Genomic DNA, 25,330 nt, shown 5'->3' on the forward strand with positions numbered 1-25,330 from the left:
CAGCAGGATTTGTATTCCCCCATTTTTCACCAAGCCACAACGGGACGTGAACTGCTGTCCAGGAAAAGCTGTACATGAAAAAACTCCCTTGTCCTGCCTCTGAAATGCAGCCCTGGCGCAATCCACTTTACCCAGCATCATCTCGTGGTTGTCCAGCGCAGGGTGCCTGCTTTGCTTTCTCCAGCAGCACCAGGTCTTCCGTCATTTTAAAGGGAACAGACCGGGACAGGAGTTCTTTAAATCCGGTCCCAAGCTTCTGATCTTGAAACCTTTTGACTTATTTTTGCGATGGCCCTGAAGTCAGATAGGACGGATCTGGTTTCATGGCGGGGGGACACGACAGAAACACAGCGCAAACCTTACCTGACCCCAGACAGAACAGTCACTCCCACGGGGATCGAAAGCTGGAGAACTTTACATTAAAGAAAGATACTGGTAAAACAAGACACAAACACCCAGTAGGTCAGTTTTTAAAACTTTTTTTATTTTTTAATTTTTTTTTAAGTTTTTATTTTATATTATCTACAAAGTAAAAGTTTTCTTAACTTAAAAGTTACATCACTGTCTCACGATAGTGATTATCTCATCAAACGTGATTTTATAAATAATAATTCATCAGTTTGACGATTAGAATTTTTTTTTTTTTTACTGAACCTGTTTCAAGTTTAGTTAGAAGTAAAAGGGATCTCCAAGTCTTGATTTTTAGTGACAATAGCAGCAAGAATCACTCTTGTTACTTCTTTTGCTAGCTGATGAGTTCATAACTTTGAAGGGTCATTAAAAAATAAATAACTTCCAGTTTTCAGCAAGCAGAGTTGGGGCACTTGCAGGACTCAGATACAGTGCATGGAATTATGGAATAGCCCACAAGTTCCTAAATGCCTCTACTCAGTCCGAATCTCTCCCACTGCAAGATGAACTGTTAGCATTCCTAGTGGATGTTACAAGAAATCAAATTTTTTTTTTTTTAAACAAAATAAAATGAAATTCTAGTTTTCTGTGCTTCCAGTTGGCAGAAGCAGTAGAAGGAGGGTATTTGGCCTACAAAAGGTATCCAGCCTTTCAGTTATTCCAGATGAGCCTTACAACTGCTGTTGGTGGTGGGCTTGTACTGTAAAAAAAAAGTTCAAATGTAAATAATAAATTGGCAAGCCACACAACAGTTTGCTAGTAAAGTGGTCACAGGACAACTACTGAGCTGAACTTTTTCCTTTTTTTTTTTTTTTCTTTCTCTTTCCATTTTTTTATATTTTAAATGAACAAAACAAAACCCTGCACATCTAGATGTCCTTTGGATGATTTTTTTTTTCCCTACCTAACCCCTCAGAAAGCAGCCTTGTGCTCACACATTCCCCGAGAAACAAAATTAGGTAACTAGCTCACTACAACAGTTTAGAGGCTGTTTGGAAATGAATAATAAAGAAACCTAGGTACGGTTAAATTTAAAGCGGAAAGAAGTCATACAGCACCTACTTTTGCCCAAAAGTAAAGCTGCAGAATGTTACTCTGGATTAAAGATTAGACTTCAATTGTCACTCTACTTCAGTCCCCCAAGCAACATTTTCTCTCCTATCCTCAAGACCAATCACTTTAAATTTAATAAACCCCCAGATCATAATAAACAGGCTACACAGACAGTCCATCCCCCACGGCAAAACCACAGCAAAACCTGGAAGAACAGTCCCGCAGTGCCAGAGTCTGCAGAGTTATCCATTTCTCTACTTCAGCTAGAGAGAAGCGAAGTCTTTGCTCAATTAGCTCAATCTCATCCGCTTATCTAGGCTCGCATTTGGGCTGGCAAAATACAATTGCAAAATGCAGAAAGAGTCTGCCTCCAGCAGCCTGCCGCTCTACAAGGACATCTTACTTTTTTTTTTTTTTTAATTCTTTTCCCCAAATCTGGTTCATCACAGTTCTCCTCACTACCACGACCTGGCTCAGTTACGGTGCAGGTCTCCCGGGCACACACTCCTCACCTGAAGGGTGCGTCATATAGGGGAAATGTGTTGTTGTCGAGACTGGAATGGGCTGTAGTGCACTTTGAGCGATGGCGGCTTGGGGACCACCAGGTGGCTGTGTCGTCATTAGCATCATTGGAGCATGGGCAGTTGGGTGAGAAGGAACCATTCCTGACTGTACATGAGCCTGAAACAAAGAGCTCTTTAGTATAATGGTCACAAGGAGGCATCACTCCTGGCCACATGACTGTCAAAAGTTTTCTCTAGCTCGGTAAATCCAGAGATTTACTCCATTTTAACTAGATTAGCTCTAGGGATTAAGTCAGAGATCTTAACACAAAAATAATAATAACAACCAAAAAAAAAAAAAAAGGGCTCAAATCCTTACTGCTGGCTCTGAGTCACATTCTCAACGTTAGCCATTTGGACAGCGAGTGCTGGGAGAAACTGCCAGCATTGAACAGTGGGATATTTAAAATAAAAAAAAAAACCTCAGCAAAACATTACTTCAAAACATGACTGTTAGTAACCTCGATCAAAGCACTTCCTATGCAGAGAATGCAGCGGGTAGGGATCAGAACTTCACCGGCACTGGGAGCCTGGCGTCCCCTCCTCAGCTGCTCCTCGCACAACTCCCCATTCTGTCGGGGCTCCCTGTCCCGGAGCCGCTCTCTCCAGCGACCTGTGCCCACGCTATCCTTCATCTAAGCAGCCATTCTGAGATGAGAGATTTCATCCCGGTACACTGTTAGGTCAGCTTTGTTCTGCTTCCAGTTACGCTCCTCACAGTTAAGGTCCTTGTGTCATCTCAGCAATCATAGTTAAGTCTCGGCAGAAAAAGGAGATGAATCTTTACGATGGCTGATCACCTCCTGGCACACAAGTTCAGTAACTTGTCAGTTGGGTTCTTTAGCTCAGAGCAGTTCATGACTCCAGAGGTCATCAATTTTTTGGTTTAAAAAGCTAGTAAACACTAGTTTCTTAAAAGCACAAAACATTAAGGAACTCTTAGAGCTCTCAATGGGTTTCTTTTGGGAAAAAAAAAAAAAAATTGTATCTAAGGTTTGCTTTGTCCTTCTACCCTATCCCATAACAGAGCACTACGGTGCAATAACTGCAGCCTCACAAGTTTCACATGCCAGTAAAGACAGATAGCAGGTAGTGGCTACAATTTTATTTCTTAAAGACAAAAGGGTTACTTGACTCATCACAGACATTCCTCCAACTCTTTATCAGACTTGCACTGTATTAATAGCACTCAAGAAGCCTTAAAAGGCAGGAGCTGCGATTCAAATCTCACTGTTGCTCTAAAAAAGGCTTAGAAGATAAGGCTGGGAAACAGAAATACCTTTCAGGATCAGCACCATTTTTGCTTTGACAAACACGCCATTATAGCAGCCGTCATTATAAAGCAGCTATTCAGACCGCAGCTGTATTCAATACACACATCGGATAAAAAATTTTCTGCTGTGGCTCAAACGCTTTGCAAATTGGCAGCTGACAGTACTCTAATGAATTCTGAAGTACTGTTTCTCAAGTGAGATATCTAACAGCTCAAGATTCATCTGACAACCCAAAAGGAAATTCAATTGATCCCCCGTGTTAGGCTGAGATGCCTACTACACAGTATTTCAGAATGGTGTTCCTAAGCTGGAAATGAGGCTGCTAAGGAACTATTAAATCCAGTGATTAGTTTCCCCACAATGGAATAATTACATGCATTTCAAATTTCTTACAGAACTGTAGTTATTCCTTCAGTAGAGATTTTTGAGGGAATCACTTCATTTTGAAAAGTCACTTAGTTTGGTACAAATATGGATTATAGATTGGAGTTTTCACCCTAAAAAAATTACAGCAGAAGAGACTGCGTTAAGTCAAAAATCCAGGGTAAGGCAGGCTGTGCCTGTGACTGCTGAAAAATCCCGACTGAGCAGTCAGTTCTGACTGGAAGTTGCTTTAGCAAGGTTTGCTTGTGAAGTGCTTGGCACACAGAAAGGAAGGCAACGGTCGCATCCTACAGCGCGATCACGGGCCTGGCCACGATGCCTACTGCGCAGTTAATGTAGGTTTTACCTTTGGGCTGACCTTGAAACAAACATGTTTCATGTTTTGAGGCACAGCACCGAACATGCCACTAACCCACAAGCTTCCTGCAAGACCCTTCTGAAGGGCTGCAGGCAAGGCACCCCGAGAAGCTCCACAACCTAGGTGTTCACACCGGAGCAGAGCAAGTGTCTTGTTTCTGGCAGAAACCAGAGCCTGGGAGGACATGGCAAGATGCCACAGCAGCAGTCAAGTTCAGACATCCTCTCCTTACCCTCCCGCAGTACAAAAGCAGAGAAATTAAAAGCCTGACAGAATTAAAAAGCTAAAAACTCAACATCAGTAAAACAATTCCTAAGTAACTACTAATTCATTGGTTTAACTGACTGTCCCGGGGACCAAAGCAAAGATTTTCTCAGAATTCTGCAAGGGACCGGACACCTATTAGACTAATCTCCCTAATTACAGTTAGTCATGACATCCCAAACTATGGTTAGCCTGTATGAGAAGGCATAAGCCAGACACCAAGTACTTGGTCTGCAGAAGAAACTGTGCAGGCAAATTACTGATTAATTGTTCGTTCCTTGACAAAGCACACTAAATCCATGAGATTTAGTGAACATCATAAAATCTTTGTAACGCTGCTTTATGCGGAGCTCTTATTAATCAAACATGTGCTTCCCTTCCCAAAATCCCTTTTTTCAGTGAGTTGATCAAAAGAGAGCACTTAAGAGAAGTGGATTTCTGATCCTGAAGCAAGGACTGTTGTTAAGCTGACCAACAACCATCAGGAACCTCCTGCATAAGCAGTTCATTTGGAGTCACACACACAGACACACGCACACACACGCATTTCTTTCAGCAAGGATTGTCTTGCAGTCATCTGAATTGAATGTCACCTATCTCCCATCGCAGTGCCTTACTACACTAGTAATCCTGTGTAATATCTTTATTGGATATTCTTGGATAAATTTGACTACAACGCAAAGCCTAAACCTGCCACCGAAAGCAGCAATTCAGCCTTCCTCCACTCAGCTCTCGCCTCCAACCTTTCTGAATGCCGCTCTTCCTGTGATCATGCAGTGAACCTGAGCAGTGAACTGATTTGACTGAGAAACGGCCTAAAATGGGGGTAGGGGAGCCACACTTCAGCTGAATCACGTCCCCAGTCTGGTTTGCTGCATGGCCAAACAGTTCTGTGAGCAGAATGGTGGGGCAGGACAAGGGTGGGGGCCGGGAACTGGGAAGAGAGCTCAATTTCTTTCAGTAGCAGTGCCACCTTAAGATGTCTTCATTAAACTACAGTTGTAGATGCACTGGGTGTTGGAAGCTGAGGTCCAAATATCTTGTAAAATTCTAAATAAAGGCAATGTACAGACAGAAACCTAAAATAACACAACAGGTAGTTTGTGCTGAGAGGTGACAGAATGGAAATCACTTCAGCAGGCCCGACTGTCCTAACTTTGTGGCATTAAGACATTTAGTCTTGAAGGTTGTTAAACTGTGTTTACCTGGGGGACATGGGCCATGTGTGGCGGATTGGTATATGCAGGCTGAACATGGGAGGGATGAATGGTGAAGACTGTTTGTTGTGCTGTAGGAAAACTATTTTGTGGAGACTGCGTATTGGAGCCTGGCGTCATGGAAGGTGGGGTTGGAGCTAGACCTGCGTGGTAAATTGCCGACTGCTGCTGTGGGTTTGCCAGGTGGAGTGCCTGAGCAGCCTGGTGCTGATGATGCTGCAAGAAAAGACAGAAGATCATTTAGGCTATGGTCTAGAAACGAGACACGTTTATTCTGGAAACTAGCGTTAAGAAAGGTTTGCAAAACTGCTCTTGATAGTGAGTCTTTTAAGTGGCAAATCTAAGGATCACCACACCTATGGTCATGAGGAAACTCACTTCAATTCCCCCAGGCTCATCTTCTCATTTTCTACAGTCACGTGAGCAGCAGCCTGCAAAATGGAACCTAGACTGACAGGTAAAAAGGAGAACCTGTGTCGGTGGAGCTGGTTGTACTTCACAGCTGCACTCGGCAGCCCAAAGTTACTACCAGCACGTAACTAAGGCATGCAGCACTATCACGAGGTCTATTTTGTTTTTAGCTGCATGTATTTGATGAAATACAATCAAACACTTCACAGCATTTATCTGCTATTTCTAGTTGTAACTCCACTCACATTAAAGCTCTGACAAAATTATGATACTTCCACAGGAGCAAAGCTATACCCCATCCCCTCTGAAGAGGAAGAAATGAATAGCTGGACTCTGATATTGGTCCTTAGTAAGGAAAAGGGACCGCCACAAGTTCCTCTGCTAGCTTATCTAACAAGCTACATCATGAGCCTACCACCTTTGAGTCTTAGCTGCTGCAAGCAGAGAAAAAATAATTTATAACAGGGGGGAAACTAAACAACACCTGTATGAGATCTGCCACATGCAGCTCGTTTCGGCAGCTGCTCCATCTTACCATTTCTCCTCTCAAATAAATTAATACATCGATGTCAAGCATCAGACTGATGCAATACCTTCCAGTGAAGCATGTTAAATACAATTTAAAGACAGTCACTCCCTTGAGTTCCATTACCTGCACGGGACTAGGAGCAGGGTGGCTTCCAGCATGTTGGCTTTGCTGCTGGCCAGTTGGTGTGGCAGAAGGTTGAGGATGCGGAGGATGCGGATGCAGGGTAGCATTAGGGTGGGCATACTGCTGAGCAAGTGAGCCAGTGGAAACTAGGATGAAAAAGAAGAATATTTAACAACAGATACAGAACGTGCATCTCATCAAGTCACCATCTGCACTTGAAGGTTTCGCTATTATCTCAAACACACTGTAAATACATTCCCTCCCCCTTCTAAAATAAAATATTTATCTTGCAAATAGCTGAGTATCTTACCTTGCTTTTGTGTAGTTTGATTTTGCAGGAAAGTCTATAAATAACCATAATTAGACAGTTCATCTTCCCTAGTTTGACAATGTAACAGATACTACATCAAAAAAAGCAGTATTTCATCTTTTGTTTTGTCAAACAGACCAGTTTAAAATATCAAATTTATCATTTTCATACAATTTAGTTTTTCCTGAAATGTACTTTTCAAAGGTGTTACAAGCCATTTTTATTTCCACCATCCAAAAAATTATTTGGCCTTATACCTGGCTAACCTCACCATGCTACTCTTCTGGAAATTGCTCACAGTACAGTCAGTGTGAAGTATGTACTCTGTATGTGTGCTTAAGAGCTATAGGGACATAGAATATACATAACAGCTGAGAAAACTGAGGCTGCTTAGCATCAAATTTTTGCTGAAGCCAGTATCTTGTTCTAAAATAACGTATCTTTCCTCTCCCCTCAAGAGAGGCTTTTCTGTATCACCACCATTCTGCGAGCTTCTCAATATCACCATGAAATTCTTAATTCCTTGGAACAGTAGCGAATAAAAGTATGAAATTCCAAAAAAGGAAGAAACTTAACAACACAAAACTTTCACACCAGTGAAACCACATCTGTTGCTACAGCCATACCAGTCTCCAACAACAAACTAATATCAAGTCCCTCCTTGAGGAGTCCTGCCCTGTTCTGCCTCAAAACAGGCAACAATTTTTTTTTCTTTACTTCTGAGGAAATCTAAGAAAGTACTAGAACCCATAATGATCACGTCTTCCTTTAAACACAAAGCATGCAACTAGCAAGCAAGTCCTTGAGAAAATGAAGGTGCTTTGCCTGTTCCCCTCTATTGCTTTTCGAACTTGTGCAACAACCAGTCCACAGCGTGCAACTCCGCTTCTGCACGCGACAATGCGCGCTGCTCTCTCCAAAACTTGTCAAGACCGAGGCTCATTTGTATGACAAGAGCACTAAAAGACAAAACAGCCAAAGCAAACTATCAACCTGCTCCTGAATCTGCTCCCTGCAACTGTTCCTTATTTGTTCTGGTACCTTTTATAGTTCTGATGAGTTAATTACTGCTCTAGCAGGTTACAGCTTTTTTTCATGCGGTTTGTATTCCCTGAGAACTTGATGGCCAATGAAGAGCCTGTCTGCAGCGTTCCTTTATTAGTGATGGGTTTTCTGGTGGGGTTTTCTTGCCCTAGTAAACCTGAAAGGCAGGGCACAGGGAGAAACCTGGAGTGCAACTGCTCTGCAGCAACCACCGGCCCCATGTTGTCTCACTTTCACAAGTAAGTGTCTGCTGCAGCTCCTGAAGAGTTTCACTGTGCTGGGCTCTATGTTATGAATACACAGAACTGCCTGAGGGTATATAAAGGATGAAAGACAAGATGGGTGGAGAAAATGGGACAAAAACATAGCTGCATCTGAAAGCACAATGCTATTCAGCAAAAACAAGTCTCAAAAGGACAGCAACTCTGCTGTGCTGTTAACCAGCCCTGGGCCAGCACTTGTTCTCCTCCAGTTTGGCTTGCTATAAAGCTTAAAAATACTAGTTCTAAAATATTAAAACTCACTAGAATACATATAGACAGTAGCTGTTTTGCTTCGCTGAGATTTGCATAACCGTACAGGCCACGAGGAAGGTCCCTCCTTTATAAAAGGACTGCCTACCACATCGGACTTCATCCCGCCCTGCTGTCTCGAAAGCTCTGTTAAATCTTCACTGAGCAAATGGTCTGGCAGTGATGTGCACTACAGCTCCAGGCTATTAACTTCAGATACATTTGTAACCCTAAATTCCTGCAGTCTGAGTTGATCCTAACATAACTTAGCCATGAGCACGTAAGTGAACTTCAGCAGGGGTGTGCAAGCAAACTCACACTACCAGCATTGCCGACTGAGGGATTTTGAAAACACCTCGGTATTTTCTCCACACCCTGGCAAAACTACCAGTATCTTCTACCACAGCACTTTTATCCTTTCAAAAGCAAGAAAAACGGGGTTGGTTTTTTTTATATCACTAGTAAAATTTATTTTGCAGCAGCATCTCAACCATGCTTCTCTTAGACTTTCAGCTGCCACTGCTTCTGACAAGGACTACATGACAGTTATCAATGGGAACACCCATCACTTTTACAGTAGGAAGTTTACAGTTTCCTACAGTAGGAAAATTTCTCAATCTCATTATTATACAACCCTCTGAAGGCCAGAAGTTACTATCTCTAACAGAAATAATTGCAGAGGGATTGGTTTGCCAAAGGGCGTGCTACCAGAAATCTTCCCGAGCTCTCATCCCACTGCCTCGGCCACAGAGCTGGCACACCTGACTACAAATGAACTTCAGCTCCATTCAAAGAGGTTTTAAAATGTATATGAAATTTATTTCCACGTTGTAAGATATTCAGGGCTTCCCACATCCTGCCACATTACTTGTTAAGAGCCCCCGAAATAATGTGGTACTCCCTTAAACCATCTGCGCAATTCCTCTTTCATTTCTTTAGAGCCAAGAGAATAATAACCCAAGTTATTCTGAAGCAGACACATTATACACTAAAACTTCACAATGAAGGATTTCTCTCTTAAGAAACCAGTTAAACTGAGGAATAGTACCCTAAAGAACAGGTACAGAAGTGAGGGGGAGGATCAAGTTTTTGTCACAGTGGCAGCTCTTCCGTAACCTTCTAATATCCTTTATTCATAGCCTTCCACTTAAAATACCGGATTTTTTTATACTGAATAATTTTTATTTGCGTAGCTTCCCTTCTCCCCTATTTTGTCTGTAACAAATTATTCTAATAAGTTATACCAAGTTTGGTTAAAACTAGTTCAGATGCTGCTGCAAATTACATTTTAATAGCAATATTAAAAGTGTCTTTCAAAAAATCTCATGCGGACACTTATCTAAATCCTGTACGGATGCTGCATACAAATCAAGAACAGTTCAGGACGAACGGCAGTACGCCTGAAACACCTGCACAGAGCTTTGTTAGTTCAAACTTCAACTCTAGAAACGTAAAAGGCTTTCCGTGCTTAGCTAGTGCAATTAACGGTTCCTGACAAACCAAAAAAACCTCTGAGACCAGCAAGCCTGTGAAAGAAGTTGTGCAGAACAGCCATGAGAAGCTCACCTGCTTAGCCAGGACTACAGCACTCTCGCTGTGACTTTTTTCAAGAATTCTTGCCTGTTCATCAAAACAGCTCACTAGACATATCAAATAGCAAACAAGATAAGACAGGAGGTGGGGAAAAAATATTGCCAATTATCCAACATTTTCCCCCACTCATCAGTGCTTTGGAGGTTTTCCAAATGGCCATCTCGTATGCAAGAAAGTGCTGAGAAAGCTCTGGGAAAGGACAAAACAGCTCCGCGTATCTCCTTGCTGCAAATAACCTCAGCTCATGCCAGCAGAAATCCACTGTGTTTCTCCCCCTTAATGCCTCACATTCTTCTCCCCAAGAAATACTCCCTGGGCTAACCTGCTTCACTTCAGCATCTTTCTCATCAAGTTGTTTCCTGATATATAATATTTAACTGCACTAACCTTGCAGGGACACCCAGTGAAGGTAAGTGACTCAGTAATGAAGTGAGCAAACATATCAGATGGATTGAATTACTGAATTCAACTCTGCAAAAGTGCAACCCATTTTTCTGAGAGGCAAACAAGGAGTAGCCAGCCACCAAACCCACAGAGGGAGCTGAAATCAAAAGAGGTCAGAGCAGCAGAAATCAAGCAGAACTCCCAGCTACAAAGGTATATGCAAAAAAACCAGATAATGTAATTTCATATTTTCCCTGGTAGGAATTTCACTGCTGCCAATGGTGGTCATCGTTGGTCATCGTCCAAAGATGCACTGAAGAGCCTATTTCCAAGAACTGACCAGTGAACAAACTTCAAAACTATTGCCAGACCCAGTAAGATGGTGAGGATAACTACATTTAAAAGACCTGAATGGTAGGAAGCAAAGAAATAGCAAATGTTTCTTTCATAATACAAACATTTAAAGAAGTTGTTTTACACAGGTAGAGTGGTCTTCACTTAAAAGATTATCCACAAAAGGAACGAGCTTGTTCGAGTTATTTCAGTGCACCAAACCAAGACGCATGAAAACAGGACAGGTCAGCATCCTCCAACACTAGTTCACGCAGAACCGTTTCTGTACGAGAAACACAGGAAGTCTGTTCCAGAAGAGATTTTTGGAGAACAAGTGGAATTTCTCACATCCCTTTTGCATGAGCTAACTCAAAAAAAACACCCGAGCAGAGTGCCTGGCGTAGGCTGCGTGGACTTGCAGACAGACACAACAAGTCTCACTGCAGGCAGGAGCACGTTCAAAAATACCCTGAAACTGCAGTCCTGCTTTCCCGTGCCGTGGGTGACAACTGCAGCTCATCCTCCACCCACCCCACTTCCTCCAAGTGCTATGAACACCAGCACACAAAGAATTTTTTTTTGTTATCCTCCTTTCCCTGTACATGCACGCAACTCCAGTCTGTATGAGCTGTTGTGCTCTGAGCCTGGAGAAAACCAGCCCCTCTCCCATCACCTATGCTGATGTTGTCACCAGCTTGGGCACCGCCATGCAGGCACACCGGAGCCAGGTAACGGAACCGGTAACGTTCACTGGCCAAGGAGGAAGCGCCCGATGCAATACACCGGCAAGGAGCCCGCATCTGGTCGCTCTCTTTAGAGTAATGACAACTGCACTCCTTCCGTGACACCGGTACCTCTACAGAAAGCTGCCCTCACCTCAGCTGCAACTCAAGCTATCTCCCCCCAGGGGCTCAGAAATTGAGTCATAGGTTTCGAAAGAGATGAGGCACGAGATACTTCTCCTTTCAGGAAGCCGATTAACTTGCCAAGTTTTAAAAATCCCACTTGGGCCATGAAGGAAAGGGAGGAAGCAGTTCACCCAGGTTTTCAGCAGAGGCTATCCACATGCAGTGCTCACTTCTGGTTGCAGAGGAAAAGACTGGGTAGCAAAGTTAGAGATTATTCGGCATGCAACACACATTTAATTGAAAAGACTGACAAATCAGCTTCCTGTGGTCATATACATCCATTCAACAGCTTCATTCCCCCGTCCACGGAAAGGAACCTTCCTGCGTTTTCCACATACTGGTTTGGTGCAAGGAAACTTGTTCCCTCAACACGTCCCATTCCTTTAACATCTGTTCTTTAGAAAGTGCTTTTCTGTACAATCAAAATTAGTACAAAAAACCCAACTCACTGGCAAAGTAGAAAGAAGGGCCTGTCTCCTTGCTGTATGGTATTTTGGGACATGCTGAATTTGGGAAATAGAAAGGTAAATTAGCCTCTTGCCACGTGCATACTTCCCGTCTTCTGGAAAGGTCAGCATCATTTTTGTTTAATTATTATTTTTTTTAAGATTGTAGAACCATGCAGATATTTTTATTTACTTAGGTGTTATTAGAGCTGGATATTTAGTTTTACAAATGAGTGGAGATGAAACAACACAAGTCTCAGGTAAGCCTTCCTTCTAAACTGTGACACTGAGGTCTTCAGTTCTTAATTAACACAAAAATAAACTTTATGTCAATTAATGGTCTATTACAGTCCACTGTAATGAGAAGGTTAAAATGTAATTACATTAAACCAGAAATTGGCCCCTTGTTTTTTCAGCTAGATCACTGTCATTCTTAACAGTTCCAAGACACCTTTGGTGACTGTTCACTCTTAGTCCCTGGAGAATCCTCTGAAGTTTATATTCTATCCACCATTGTACTATCAGGGGAATAGAATTTACTCTACTGCTGAGACAGAAACCAGATAAAGTTAGAGACAACACCAGATCAGTAAAACATATGCAGAGGGGGAAAAGGGAAGGGAGAACGGGGACAGGAATGAGAGCACAAAAAACAAGAAATGCATCTGTATAAAACCAAGGTCTGGTTTTATACAAGCTTGGTTTTAAACACAAAACTAAAGTTTTTCAGAGGACTCCAGTTATCTGAAAACAGAGGCAATTCAGCTACATGGTAAAACTGACACAAGTTCATTGTCACAGGAACGAATATATCCACCCTCTGCTTAGATAACCCAATTTTCTGCTAACAGTACAAGACAAGTTTAGGTCTTTGTGTGCCACAGCCCACGCAGTCAAACTGCAAACCGTGGCCAGCAAACTCTACCAGCCCAGTGCTACTGGTACCAGGGAGATCACACAGAGCCAACGCTTCCAAGACGGGAGGTGTGTTCTGAAACCAAGGAGCGGATCAGCAGGGAACGAGCGACAGATCCGCGGCCAGGGACGTGTGTGTGGCAGTTAAAGATGTGCATACTGCCCTGCTGCAGTGCCTGCGCTTCGAACTTTCCTCGGTAAGGACAGCTAAGCAGCTCACATCTCCAGAAGTTACGAGCTGAAGTGTGTAACAGACATTTCTATCGTCTGGCTGGTAGACGGGAAGAGAGATATTTGCTTGAACATTGTCCTTCCCAATTGTGTTTTGAGGGGAAAAACCCAATGATTTTTAAACACTCCTCCGTCATGTTTAGATGGCTCTACTGGTGACCACGCAGCTCAGCTCTCTGCTGCTCTTGAACTCTTGTCACCAGCGGGTTGTGAAACAGAAGCAGGACACTGTAACGAGCGGCAAGGAAATCCCAGAAATGCAGAAACAGCCCATTAAACAGCATTACACAAAAGTACTTTTCTTTAAAATGGAAGAGTGCTTATCAACAGGTGGAGGTCACTGGCTGTATTTTGGATTCAGCTATCTCTTCACCAGACACGAAGGAAAACAAAACCCAAACTTTTGGCAGTGAGGGTAGTTCACTTAATGGATCTACAGGCATTTCTCTTCGCTGGCAGGCAGCTACTACTTGCCACAGACTTTCCAACTTGTCCCAAACCATTAGTGAAGATGGAGTTTCAGATTTCACCAGAAAACATTTCACACTTTAAGAACACTCCGTAAACAGTGCCCCCCAACCCCCAGGTCTCAGTGTAGTTGTCCTTGCAGACATCTTCTCTCTACCACAGATGCAGGAGAAAAATCGAGTGAATTTTGCAAGAATTATCTCAAAGAAAGCACTACTACCTCGTAAGGGTAAAAGGGCAGTACAGCCCACTGAATCCTGATATCAAGGGGGGCAATTAAAAATAATATATATAAAAATCAGAGAGCAATTTTAAAGAGCCAAAAGGAAATCTGAGAACTTGTTTGAGCAAGTGCTCCAAAAATCAAAGGCAGCAATGGTGTTTGTTTCTCAGGAAGTTATTCTGTACTTTCAAGTTAGTTTTAAGAGAGGACCAGAATCAAAGTGCATCGGTACATTTAGTTCAAGGATACTGTGGATAAACTTAAGATTCCCAAAATACAGAACATAAGTTACAGATACTTTCTTAGAGTCATTGAATCAAATGTGAATGATTCCAGCACGTTGTTCTTTAGCAATGTACTCCATAAGCAGCTTATATTCATCACTCGAGGCATTTCTACATTTTCCCAAGTGTTCACATAGCGATAAATGGAAGCTGAAGTGAATATGTTACAGACGGACACATTCTGAGGAAACACAATCCGTCTAGGCAAGGTCTTCAAGTACTCAGCACATGGAAGACTTGCAAAAATCTGACTTGAGACAGTGCTGCATTACATCAGAAGTCATTTCATGTGTAGCTAACTGTAAACTTTGTAGGTTACGGGTACATTTGAGCCAATTCATGTTCACCAAGCAATAAACACGTCTGCACATGGCAAGAACACACTCTTAAAAAAAGCGTCTCATGGAGTTTGTGATCCAGCTGGGTTGAATGGTTTCAATAACAAGAATTTTGAGCACTTGATCGTTTACTGGGAAGCTGGGAGAATATTTAGAAAAGTCACCAAGTAGCTACTTGAAAGAACACAGAACATGCAATTTCTGTTAAATTAGGAGCTCTTGGAAAAGTAATATTTAATTACATGGCAGGAAATACCAAAGGATTCTCAAGTTTGACCCAACTTGGTTGTTTGCACCGGTAGTTAGTCACATCCCTATAACATGCAGGCTGCAAAACCAACACAAAATCAGATCTAACAGTTGTAAGATAGAATATCAGTGAAAAAACTATAGGGACATCTGATCAAAGCCAACCAAGGGAATGGGCTTGTACGTCAATGCTGTAGAACCCACTGGTGACAGAAGAGAAGGATGGTGCACAATGGGAAATTGCCAGGAAGTCACATGCAACCATTCTGAATCAAATCTCAGATTATCTCATGTTTGGTTTTATTTTAATTAGGATTTGAGGAGAGTTTCCACCAATAAAAATCTGAAAGCCTTTGATCATTCACTTTATCGGAATTCTATTTAATCTAATGAAAAAGCAAACAGAAGATCTATTTACATGGACACCTCAAGCAAAAGAGTTGAAAAGATCAAAGTAATACAATTAGCAAGGACCTGTGAGAGAAAGACTTAATCTCTACAAATAACCTCCATTTCCACTTCAGCAGAAATGAGCTGAAATGTTCTTCCTCCAAGTGTCAGAAAGGTTTCTCTCTATTATTTTTTGTTTCTTAGCTATGTTACCATACCGCTGCAGAGATCTGACAGGATGTTTTCAGATGGGTAAGACACAGTCTTTTAAAAATCAGAATTAATTTCACACTAAACTTCAGATTCTTAACCTTGTAAGTTTTCATGACACATCATGGACTTCCATGAAGTAGCAGTGTAAAACTAAGCACCGGAAAACATACAAAGATGTCTAAAGGTACAGAAAATCTTTTATTAGAATCTAAGTCAATAATATATGTGACCCAATAAAAGTCTTCCTCAGATGCTATAACAAGTATTGAAATGCCATGTTTTCAAGAGACCATCTGCTGTTTTGACATTTTACGACAATTTCCAAGCCTTCTAGCAACCTCGACTCTACCTCTTTCAATAGCATGTTTTGCAGTGAGTTTTTTCCTCCGAATTGGGCATTGGTTTATCGTACATTTATAACCCTGTAGAAGTTCTTTCACATTTTACTTTGTAACAAGGTAACCCACATTTTCAGCACTTCACTGTTAAGTGAAATACACCCATCTGGTAATGCTGGAGACTAATTGTCAAAGTCAGAGCAACACATGAGCTGTTTCATATACTTATTCTTGACTTACCAAAAAGAAAGGTAAGCAACACGTTTTATTTTTCTTAAACAGCAGTGTTCATACTGTTAATAATGCTAGTAGTATCATAAAGACAGCATTTCACTAGTTGTCAGAACTAAAGTCAAGTTTTGAAACTGAGGTCATAGCCTTGCAATAAAACAAGTCCTAATTATAATCAAGAAACAATCAAGGGATGTTGTGTCAAGAGCATCAAGAGAACTTGAACAAACTTCTTTCAGCAGATATTCTTTAGCAGCTCCCAGGTTGAAATTTCATCTTGGTCACTGGCATCCTACTGAAATCAGCATACTTGAGTTTTCATTTTAACCAGGTGGCTCAGTTTTCAATGCTCTGCTCATCATCTTATGAAATATAAACCACATCTACTGGTGTAATCTGAATGTCACCTATGTTTGAATCTTGAGATTAAATACATCCCTGCACAACATAAGAACTTAAAAAGTTACATATAACACAAAACGTTTCCTACCATACATAGCATGCGTCTGTTCATGCGCACCATACTGTGTTGCAGAAGAAGATACTAAACCCGGCTGTGCGTGTGTTGGTGGTGCCATCATTCTAGCGTTGCCCTGTATTACAGGGCTATAAACATGAGGATGCTGCATTCAACAGAGAGAAGAAAACAGACAGTTAATTGGAGGACTACTACAAAGAAACTAGTGTCATCTAAACAAGAATCACGTATTCAGAAACAGTAATAGCTCGGCCTTACTAAAAATGCAGAGCAAACCAAAGATTTCATACTACCACAATTACCCCAATTGTTTCTAAAAATTTAAGGACGTTTTCTGCAGTGGGCTAGAAACTGACAAAAACCATTGGCAGACCTAATTTTTGCCACTCTAATAATCTAGTAAGTTTATGCATGTAATTATATATTTATCCAACTACATATGTATATTTAAAAGCCTTTGAAGTAAGAGGAGTACACCACATAGTTTATTTTTAGAACACATAACTAGGAGATGTCCTGGCCATGACCTGAAAGGAATTCTTCAAAGAGCTACAAAGGTAGTATCAATAATAAATGCCAATTTCTAAACCGACCTTAAAATTTGTTACAGGCTTTGAAACGCATTACAACACCACCAAGTATGCTCCAGAACACAGAAGCTGCTCAGTGACCTCGAGATAAATTTTGGACTGAGACACTTAATTTTTGACTTACCACGTACACTAAAAGGACTCTTACCTGAGACTGGTAGTGTGGCACATGCTGCACAAGAGGCTGATTAGGAAACTGTTGGGGACTATATGCAACATATTGTGTAGAATAAGCAGGTGGCGTAGCTACAATTGGAGGGCCTGCTGCTGAGGCAGGATGCATCATGGTGCTCTGATGATGTTGGTCTTGCCGCTGCTGTGGCATATTTGGTACTACAAAGCAAAGAGTGCCTGACATTAGAAACGTGGGACAAAGCACGACCATCCTCCTGAAAGGCTTTACATTACAACGTCACTGTGACCAAGTGGAATATCCTCACCCCTCACCTCTAACCACATATTAGAGCTCTATCAAAAAGGAACCACACGAAAAGGAGTTCCTCCAAGGAACGTCTGATTTTCATCACTACCTTTGAGCAACATACATGGCCATAAACCCAGGCCTGCTTTTTTTCTGAAGGAAGGAAGGTGGAGGGAGAGAAAGACTGGCAAGAATCAATAACAGAAGAGAAAGGTTATATCAGGATACCTACATTAATCAAATTTGACCCTGTCCCCTTCAAAAGGCTTAATTCACCCTCTATGGGAAATACTCTGTAACTGTTCCATCAACTGGAAAGCTGAGCCTGTTGAAATTGCTTGTGCTCGTGGCTGGGGAGAGCAGAATAAAGGTCTCCACGCAGCCGCAATTTGAGGTATTGACATATTTTAAGCTCTGTGCTACCCCTCAGGATAGCAGAAAGCAACTTTTGGGTCACAGTCAACACCGAAGGGGACAAGTCAACCCATAAGAAGACGAGGAGTAGGAATAATTAGAGGGAAGAAAGATTAAAGAGAGCAGAGCGCAGTAGTGTGGGACTACCTGAGCTATCTTGGTAAAACGACCAACCGAACCACAGCAGCAAGGCACTCAGAGCAAACTAATTCAGCCTACTAAGCAACAGGGCATGAGAGTTCAAGGTGAGCTCCAGCTTGCTGCAGTGAGACTGCAACTAAGAACTACGCTAACTCAAGCACCTGTGAACTCCACTGCAGTGTGCAATGTAGACAGACCCCTTAGAGAGAGGAAAGGAGGGAAATGTTGAAGTCATGTCAGTAAATTCACTCAGTGATGATTGTATTTACACTGCAAATCAACAATAGAAAAAAGTAAATACAGGAGGCAACTTGAACAGCGTTGAAGGCACTGAACTTTAACCCACGCAGCTCCTTCAGGACTATGCTGCACACAGAGTGGATACGCAGAAAATAATGAAACTTGAAGAATTCAGAATGGGAGAGCAGCTTCACACAGCAAGTGGGTACACAGCAATATATTTCTGATTAAAACAATCAGTGTTACCAACCACAAGATTTCAAGGGTCAGGCCACAGTAAAGTCAGTGTGTTTTAAAACAGAAATACATTGCAGGTTTTTGTCTTTCCTACATTCATAAAGACTACTTGTTTATTTCTAAACAGCAGAACTGCTCTTTTAAACAATTTCCTCCTCCAGTGACTGGAGCTGCAGCACTGGAACCTATCATCTTGGATCACTGTGTAAAATTGCAAGAAAGCATGCACTGTGTAGAATTAGAGCGTTATCTGAAACATGACTATAAAAACAAGACCATCATTTTTCTGCTCCTTTGCTGCTCTGCACAGAAGAGAGTGCATCTCACCACACATGTTCTCGTCTCCACAGCCACAGGTGTCACTTGTTAAAACCATGGCATTGTTAGTCCAGCTGTTCAGTTACTGTTGCAGAAGGAATGCAAAAGAACAAACTGGAACCAGCAGCAAGTTCTTTCCAGAAGAGTAGCGTAGCATACTCTTTCTGAAGAAATAACAATTTTGCTTGTTGACGAAAACCCCCTCTCTGTTAAGTCACCATTGAGGGCTCTGCTGTAAACCAGTACAGAAAGCTCCCTTCAAACAACCCCATAACATTTACAAAATACAGGAGACGATCAGCTTACCCTAATGTTCCAAGTAAGGGACATTTTCCCATTTGTCAAATCAGATTCCAAACCACGCAACTCCCCATTACTCAAACTTAGCAAGTTTTGGCTGAATTAGTGTATCTAGAAACGCATTATGACTTCCACTTACTTCCCTTTATTAAAAACAGCATTTAAAATATCAATCAAAAACAAATTAACATGGATTAGAAAATACACAAACATTTGTAATTTTTTCATGCTGCATGCAGACTAAGAACCAAACAGGCAGTATTATTCTCACCTTTACCTGCTCTATATGTCTTGGCTTGGTTCACTGGCATGGGCGTCATGGGAATAGGATACAAAGGCTGAAACAGAAGGAAGAGTTGAAGCTATGACATTCCTTTCAAAAGAGTGTGTGTGTCGGGGCGAGGGCCCCGCTCAGCTTTGATGTGGTTTACTCTGTTACGGTACATGGTTAAGCGAACTCTGCCTAACCTACGACATTTGCTTGGATCACGATGATTAAGTCTGCATGTACAAACAACTAAGACCATCTGGTCTGCAAAAACGAGAAAAGCAATGCTATTACTGCCGCTTCAAGCAATGTACTAAATCAGACAGCTTTATAACAGTGTTAGAGTTGAAATCCTAGTAATCCCTACAATGACCAGAAACTAGTGGGGCACAGCTGGAAGCTGAAGACAAAGAAACAGTTGCTTAAAACTTAAAAAGAGTAAGACTATGCTTGGCCAACTGAGGAGGAAGTCTGCACAGATTAACAGTAGATGTGAGTAAGAGTTGCTGGAATTTACAAGGGTTTGAGACTATTAGAGCATCTAGGTTGAGGGACCACTGGGAAAAGCCAGTATTCAAGTTAATATTTGCACAGCTAAAACTTAACAACAATGTAGTTGTGCCCATATTTACAAGGGCAATACAAGCTGTCCCATTTCACTGTTTTAACTTAGATCTAAGTCTCCTCAACTTGCTGGCAATCATCTGAAAAGTGTTAATGAGTTTGCAGCATAAGCTGCAGTTTACCTGCACGCCTGGACTCACTGGAACCGGGTACATCATATTTGGTGCAAAACAAACAGGCTGAGTGTACACTGGGGTTGGCTGCTGGTGACCCACCATGGAGGGGCTAGGTTGAGCTTGCGGACGAGGGGAGGTTGGAGTAGTTGAAGGTTTCGGCTACAAACAGAGTTCAGCAATGCATATACAAGATTAGCCTGATTATCCTCCAAGTAAAAGGTCTGCTTCTAAAGATCTACTCAAAGGCAATGTTAAACAGTGTCAAGTAACTTACTTGAGCAAAAGATCGAGGGTTGAATTCTTTTGCATTAGGGTTAAGTGTTGATTTTCTAACTTGCCTGAAAAAAGAACAAAAAATTACGTTCAATATTATTCTTCTGCAAGCATATCTGCAGAATTACAAACAATTACAAACTTTAAGAGATTAAATACCTCATTTCCATTTGTGAGTCAGATTTTTGAGAACTCAAACAACACATGGCATGCAAAAAGCCAGCTCTTACTGATGGTACTCTTACTATACTTATCCATAAAAAAGTTTTCCTGCTGTTGATACTACAGCTCATACGAGCCAGGAAAACATTTAAATAAGCATTTAGATATGGATTAGGCATCAACAGGACCAGAGTTCTATCTGCAGCTCTGCCACTGACTCACAAGATGACTTTCAGTACAGTCACTTCACCCGTTGTTTTCTCTACAACAGAGGACCTGCACCGGCCGTATGAACAGCAAGATTATTACACATTCAGAATAGCTTTTTCTACACATGGATAAGTGCTAATAACAGATGTGCTTATTCTAAAAGGCATAATTACTCACTCAGAAGTATCTTTCTTCTCCTCTTTATCCTCTTTATCTTGTTTACTTCCAGGCCCAGATGTCTGTACACCTTGTGAAGTTACCTCAGGCCCTCGCTTTTGCTCAGAACTATTACTTATTGAAGGAGAAATACTTGGACTATTAGGTTTGCTACTGCCACCGTTAGAGTTAGTATTACTGCCAGTTTCTATGATAGATTCTTTAGGGCTTGATTCTGTTTTTTCTTTAACTACATCTCTTGATTTTTCACCTTCTCGGGTTTTGTTTAGCAGCTGATCCACTGCATCTGAAGAGGAACTTGGCTGTAACTGAAAAAAACCCAAGGAATATATTCAGTAAATTGATATACAGAACTAGGGAGGGACAATCTAATGCTATCACATACCCAGAGTAAAATACAGTCCCGTAGGCCTCAATCATCTGGAAATGACCTTTTAAAACATACATTTCCATTTCTACTAGAAAAGAAATCTATGAACATTGACCATGTTTTAAGCCTACACTGTGAAAGAAACTATTCAGCCACTCAACTGACCTATATGTTGATTAGGAAGTGACAGGAAAGCTTAAGACAACCCTCTGGACTCACCCCCCAGCCCCCTCCCCGTGTGATTTAACAGTACCACTTGAAAAGCTAACCTGATTTAATAAACCATTATAACCAGAAAATAAGTAATATGAATTCACCTTCCATTTTCCTCTGCAAAACCCTTTATTTAATTTTGAAATAGCTCTTCCACACTGTAAATGTGATAATTATTTGTACCTAATGGTCAAACAGGTTTCAAGTACTATTTTCAGTGTACACTCAAGATACACATTTACATGTATTAGGTAATTATACTAGCAAGAGTCACCATTGATTTTATAATATCTACCATGCATTTTCATAAACGAAGCATGAGTAGTCAGGACCTGTTTTCCTGTTAACACATGCCATGTGTTCAATTAATTAAAATTATCTGGATGCACACAAGAACTATGACACCATTAAGTTAACATACAGAAGAACTTACCCTAAAGTCATTCTTAAATTTCTTTAAATCATCAATCTGTTTTCTATGTTCTGAAACAATTGGAGATACACCTGCCAAACACAAGACCAACATTGTCCATGCATTTCTAATACAAGTTTTACATACAACTCCTACACATTACTCAGCTTGCAAAAAGGAAACGTTTCCATAGCAAAAAATGAAATACAGTGATGTCATTTAATCCATAATTTGTAAAATTCCATGAACTACGTGCATGAGTGCAGAAAAATACTCTGTGAAACCACACCATTACATAACTGAGACGTCTATAGTTCTAACGCATCGCACCAAGACACAAGCCCTGAGGTGCAGGGACTGCAGAACTCAGCTGAACACAAAGAAATATGCAACAAAACCCTCAGAACAGAACATGCCAGCGTTTCAAGACATGACAAGTAAAGGTGAAACACTGAACAAGGTCAGGTTTTCAGCTGGATTCTGATCTTAAAGGTCTTTTCCATCCTAAATGAGTCTACCATTCTGTTCAACAACATGACAAGATTTTTTTTGAGAACTGAATGGACAAACAGTGCTGCAGAGAAAGCCAAATTTAAGGCATAATAGGAAGAAGTACAGTTACAAAAAAACCTGTGCTGACCACGATGCTCAGAAGTATTGTGAGCATAGCTCTAAGTAGAAACACTCATTCAGTCAAAGGACAGCTAAAAAAACAGCTTTGTGAGCATGAAAAAGAAAGAAGGAAAAAAAAAAAAATGAAAAGAAATCACACCATCCACATAAGCATCTCTACACTTCATGTTGATGAAATGAGGGAAAAAGAAAGAAGGAAAAAAAAAACGAAAAGAAATCACACCATCCACATGACCATCTCTACACTTCATGTTGATGAAATGAGTCAAGAACAACATTTAAAATTGTAGGCCTGCCACTTCACAACTGTGTGACCAAATTTTTCTGTAGAACACCCAAGCCAGACTGCCTCCAACTCTTCCTTAAAATGCTAAGGCAGTCAACATAGCAGGTTTAGTGCTTGGAATTCCTACATTACTCAATTATATATGAAAGCTTTTGATACAAACCTTTGTTTTCAGGTTTAGGAAAACTAGGAGAAGTCTCACTTGGCTTTATATTCTCCTTGTTTCCACTTGCAGAATTTTGCCTCTGGTCCTGAAGCCTAGTATCTTTAGCTAGAAAAGAAATTGCCAAAGTTATTCTCTTTTACACAACTCAAACTGATCAAAGAGAGATGGCAAGGTAGAAACAGAAGAGACATTTAACCATGTTTAGCTTACAGAAGGAAAATCCCAAGTTACACATTTTCTGCTACCTAGTTAGGTCCTGGAGGGTTATTCTCCCCCTTCCCCACACTACGGTCTTTAAGCCAAATGAAAAAGTCCCAGTCAAACACATCCCTCATCATACACTGAACCTGAACTAGGTTGAAAATACTATAAACTGAGAGCAAACTACTTACAACAGTCCAAGCTCTTCATACAGAATGCTATAAAGATTTGAGAGTTCTTAGACATTTGACTCTTCTCTTGAATGTTTTTTCCCCCCTTCCTTTCACTATGCTCAAAATATCCTTTGAAACTAATGGGCTGTTTCTTTAAATTAGAAAACAACTAGGCATTCAGTTCGAAAAAGATCCGCAATTAAGTCAAACGCCTATTAAGCCCATACTCCTTAAAGAGCAGAAGACATCAAGCATACAGAACTTATCAAAAAGCCTCCCTTCAACTTCAGTTTAAACTAGCATCATGAGAAAAGAGAAACTCACTACATAGTAAAACTAAATGCATCAGAAGTTTTCCCATTATTTAGAAAGCAGCTTTACTCTTCTACAGGTGTATTTATTGCCAGGGATTAGCGAAAGGGAGCACCTGCACGCTAGCAAGGGTAACGTACCTTCACTGGAAGGGGTGACGGCTCTGTTGGACGCAGGGCTGGCAGGTGTAGGAGAGGCAGCTGGAACAGGCATGGCAACAGATTCAGTGGGAATAGTACCAGGCTGAGGAGAAGGCAGAGCTGGTCCCGTGGGAGTGCTGCTCTGCCTTGGAGACCTAGGCCTGTGTGTTTTAGGGGATAATCTCGGCACTAGAAACAAACAGGAAAAAACAGTTATAGATAAGTTTCCTCATCTGCTCAGCAGTTTGCTTATTTTTAAAATGACTAAAAACATGCTTTAAAAAGCGGAGCATTATATAGTAATTGAAAACCTGTTTACCTTTCAGGTACATCTCCTAGTTCTTTACAACGCAGCACTTCAGATAAGCAGTGCGATTTTTCTGCAGATTGTCCCCTAATATAGATCACCGCCCTGTAGTCCCTCCACGAAACTGCAATATGTTCCCCAGCCCCCCGGCAGTACAACCACACCAGCTCACATTAACACCGTTTCAGGCAGAGCAGAAAAGGTGGGCAGGTCTCCATATAAACAGATGTAAAACATTTTTAAAAGGGCTGAAAAAACACATCCATTTTACAGCATCCTCTTTTGGAGGTTTGCCAGCTGGAAAAAAAACAACATATCCTATTGAGTAAGGATTATTTGATGTATATTTTTGCCCCTGTGTTAAAGCAGCAAGGAAAGTTGTATATTCTTTAAACAATAAGTTGTACTGCTTCCTGCTCAGCCCACTGTGGCTCGTTAGTTGCTTTAAGTCATATATAAACTCCAAGTCAGAAGGCGAAAGGTAAGTTGTTTAACACTTCTACTTGCATGTTAATAATATATAAAGTGGGGGATGGGAAGATGAATCAGAGATGATGCCGGAACAGAAGAGTTTAAATCTTTCCCAAGGCAACAGGTCTGTGGGGGTCTAATGCATACCTCCTTTCTGAAAAATACATTCCCACTGCACCCCTCTAGAATTCTAGCACTGCTAAAAAGTATCAGACTCCAAACTGTTGCTCACTTGCCATTTGATTCAAGAAAGCGCCCAGCTGCTGATAACTCACTAGAACATGGTCACAACTACAGAAACTTGAGACTAGTGCCTGTGTCACAAGACTGAGCTTTAAATTTGAAGTCAAATATTTAAAAAAGATGTTAACGGATTCAAAAAAAAAGAGACACCGACTATATCTGCTACTACAGTACTTGAACAAACACTTAAAGCCTGCATAATTTTTAAAGGAAAAATATATCCAACTTGAGTATCATTTCATCTTCTAACACCAACCTTCCTCTATCCAAACACCTCCTTCATTTGTAAACCTCAGACAGTTACACTGCTGTTAACCCAATTCAGTGATGCAACGGACCGTATATAACTTCTCTTCTTTTCACTAACTTTCCTGAAAATTACTTCTTTCAACAACTAATTCCCACATTTTTCTTTCTTTTCTCTTCCTATACCATCT

General features: G+C 41.1%; 1 protein-coding gene across 1 annotated transcript in view; it reads right to left on the reverse strand.

The window, feature by feature from the left end:
* Window positions 1–463: 463 nt before the first annotated feature.
* Window positions 464–25,330, reverse strand: part of ATXN2 (ataxin 2) — a 43,082-nt gene continuing 18,215 nt past the window's right edge. The window contains exons 9-21 of the mRNA XM_010078026.1: window positions 23,873–24,061; window positions 23,044–23,151; window positions 21,983–22,053; window positions 20,967–21,274; window positions 20,419–20,482; window positions 20,151–20,303; window positions 19,414–19,474; window positions 17,214–17,398; window positions 16,488–16,620; window positions 6,588–6,733; window positions 5,513–5,740; window positions 1,977–2,145; window positions 464–1,111 (exon numbers count right to left, since the gene is read on the reverse strand). Of these exons, the coding sequence (XP_010076328.1) occupies window positions 1,083–1,111; window positions 1,977–2,145; window positions 5,513–5,740; window positions 6,588–6,733; window positions 16,488–16,620; window positions 17,214–17,398; window positions 19,414–19,474; window positions 20,151–20,303; window positions 20,419–20,482; window positions 20,967–21,274; window positions 21,983–22,053; window positions 23,044–23,151; window positions 23,873–24,061 (1,844 nt within the window). The 3' untranslated portion in view covers window positions 464–1,082. The remainder of the gene's footprint in view (window positions 1,112–1,976; window positions 2,146–5,512; window positions 5,741–6,587; window positions 6,734–16,487; window positions 16,621–17,213; window positions 17,399–19,413; window positions 19,475–20,150; window positions 20,304–20,418; window positions 20,483–20,966; window positions 21,275–21,982; window positions 22,054–23,043; window positions 23,152–23,872; window positions 24,062–25,330) is intronic.

Source organism: Pterocles gutturalis, unplaced genomic scaffold, assembly GCF_000699245.1.
Source record: "Pterocles gutturalis isolate BGI_N339 unplaced genomic scaffold, ASM69924v1 scaffold25228, whole genome shotgun sequence".
NCBI classification, from domain to species: Eukaryota; Metazoa; Chordata; class Aves; order Pterocliformes; family Pteroclidae; genus Pterocles; species Pterocles gutturalis.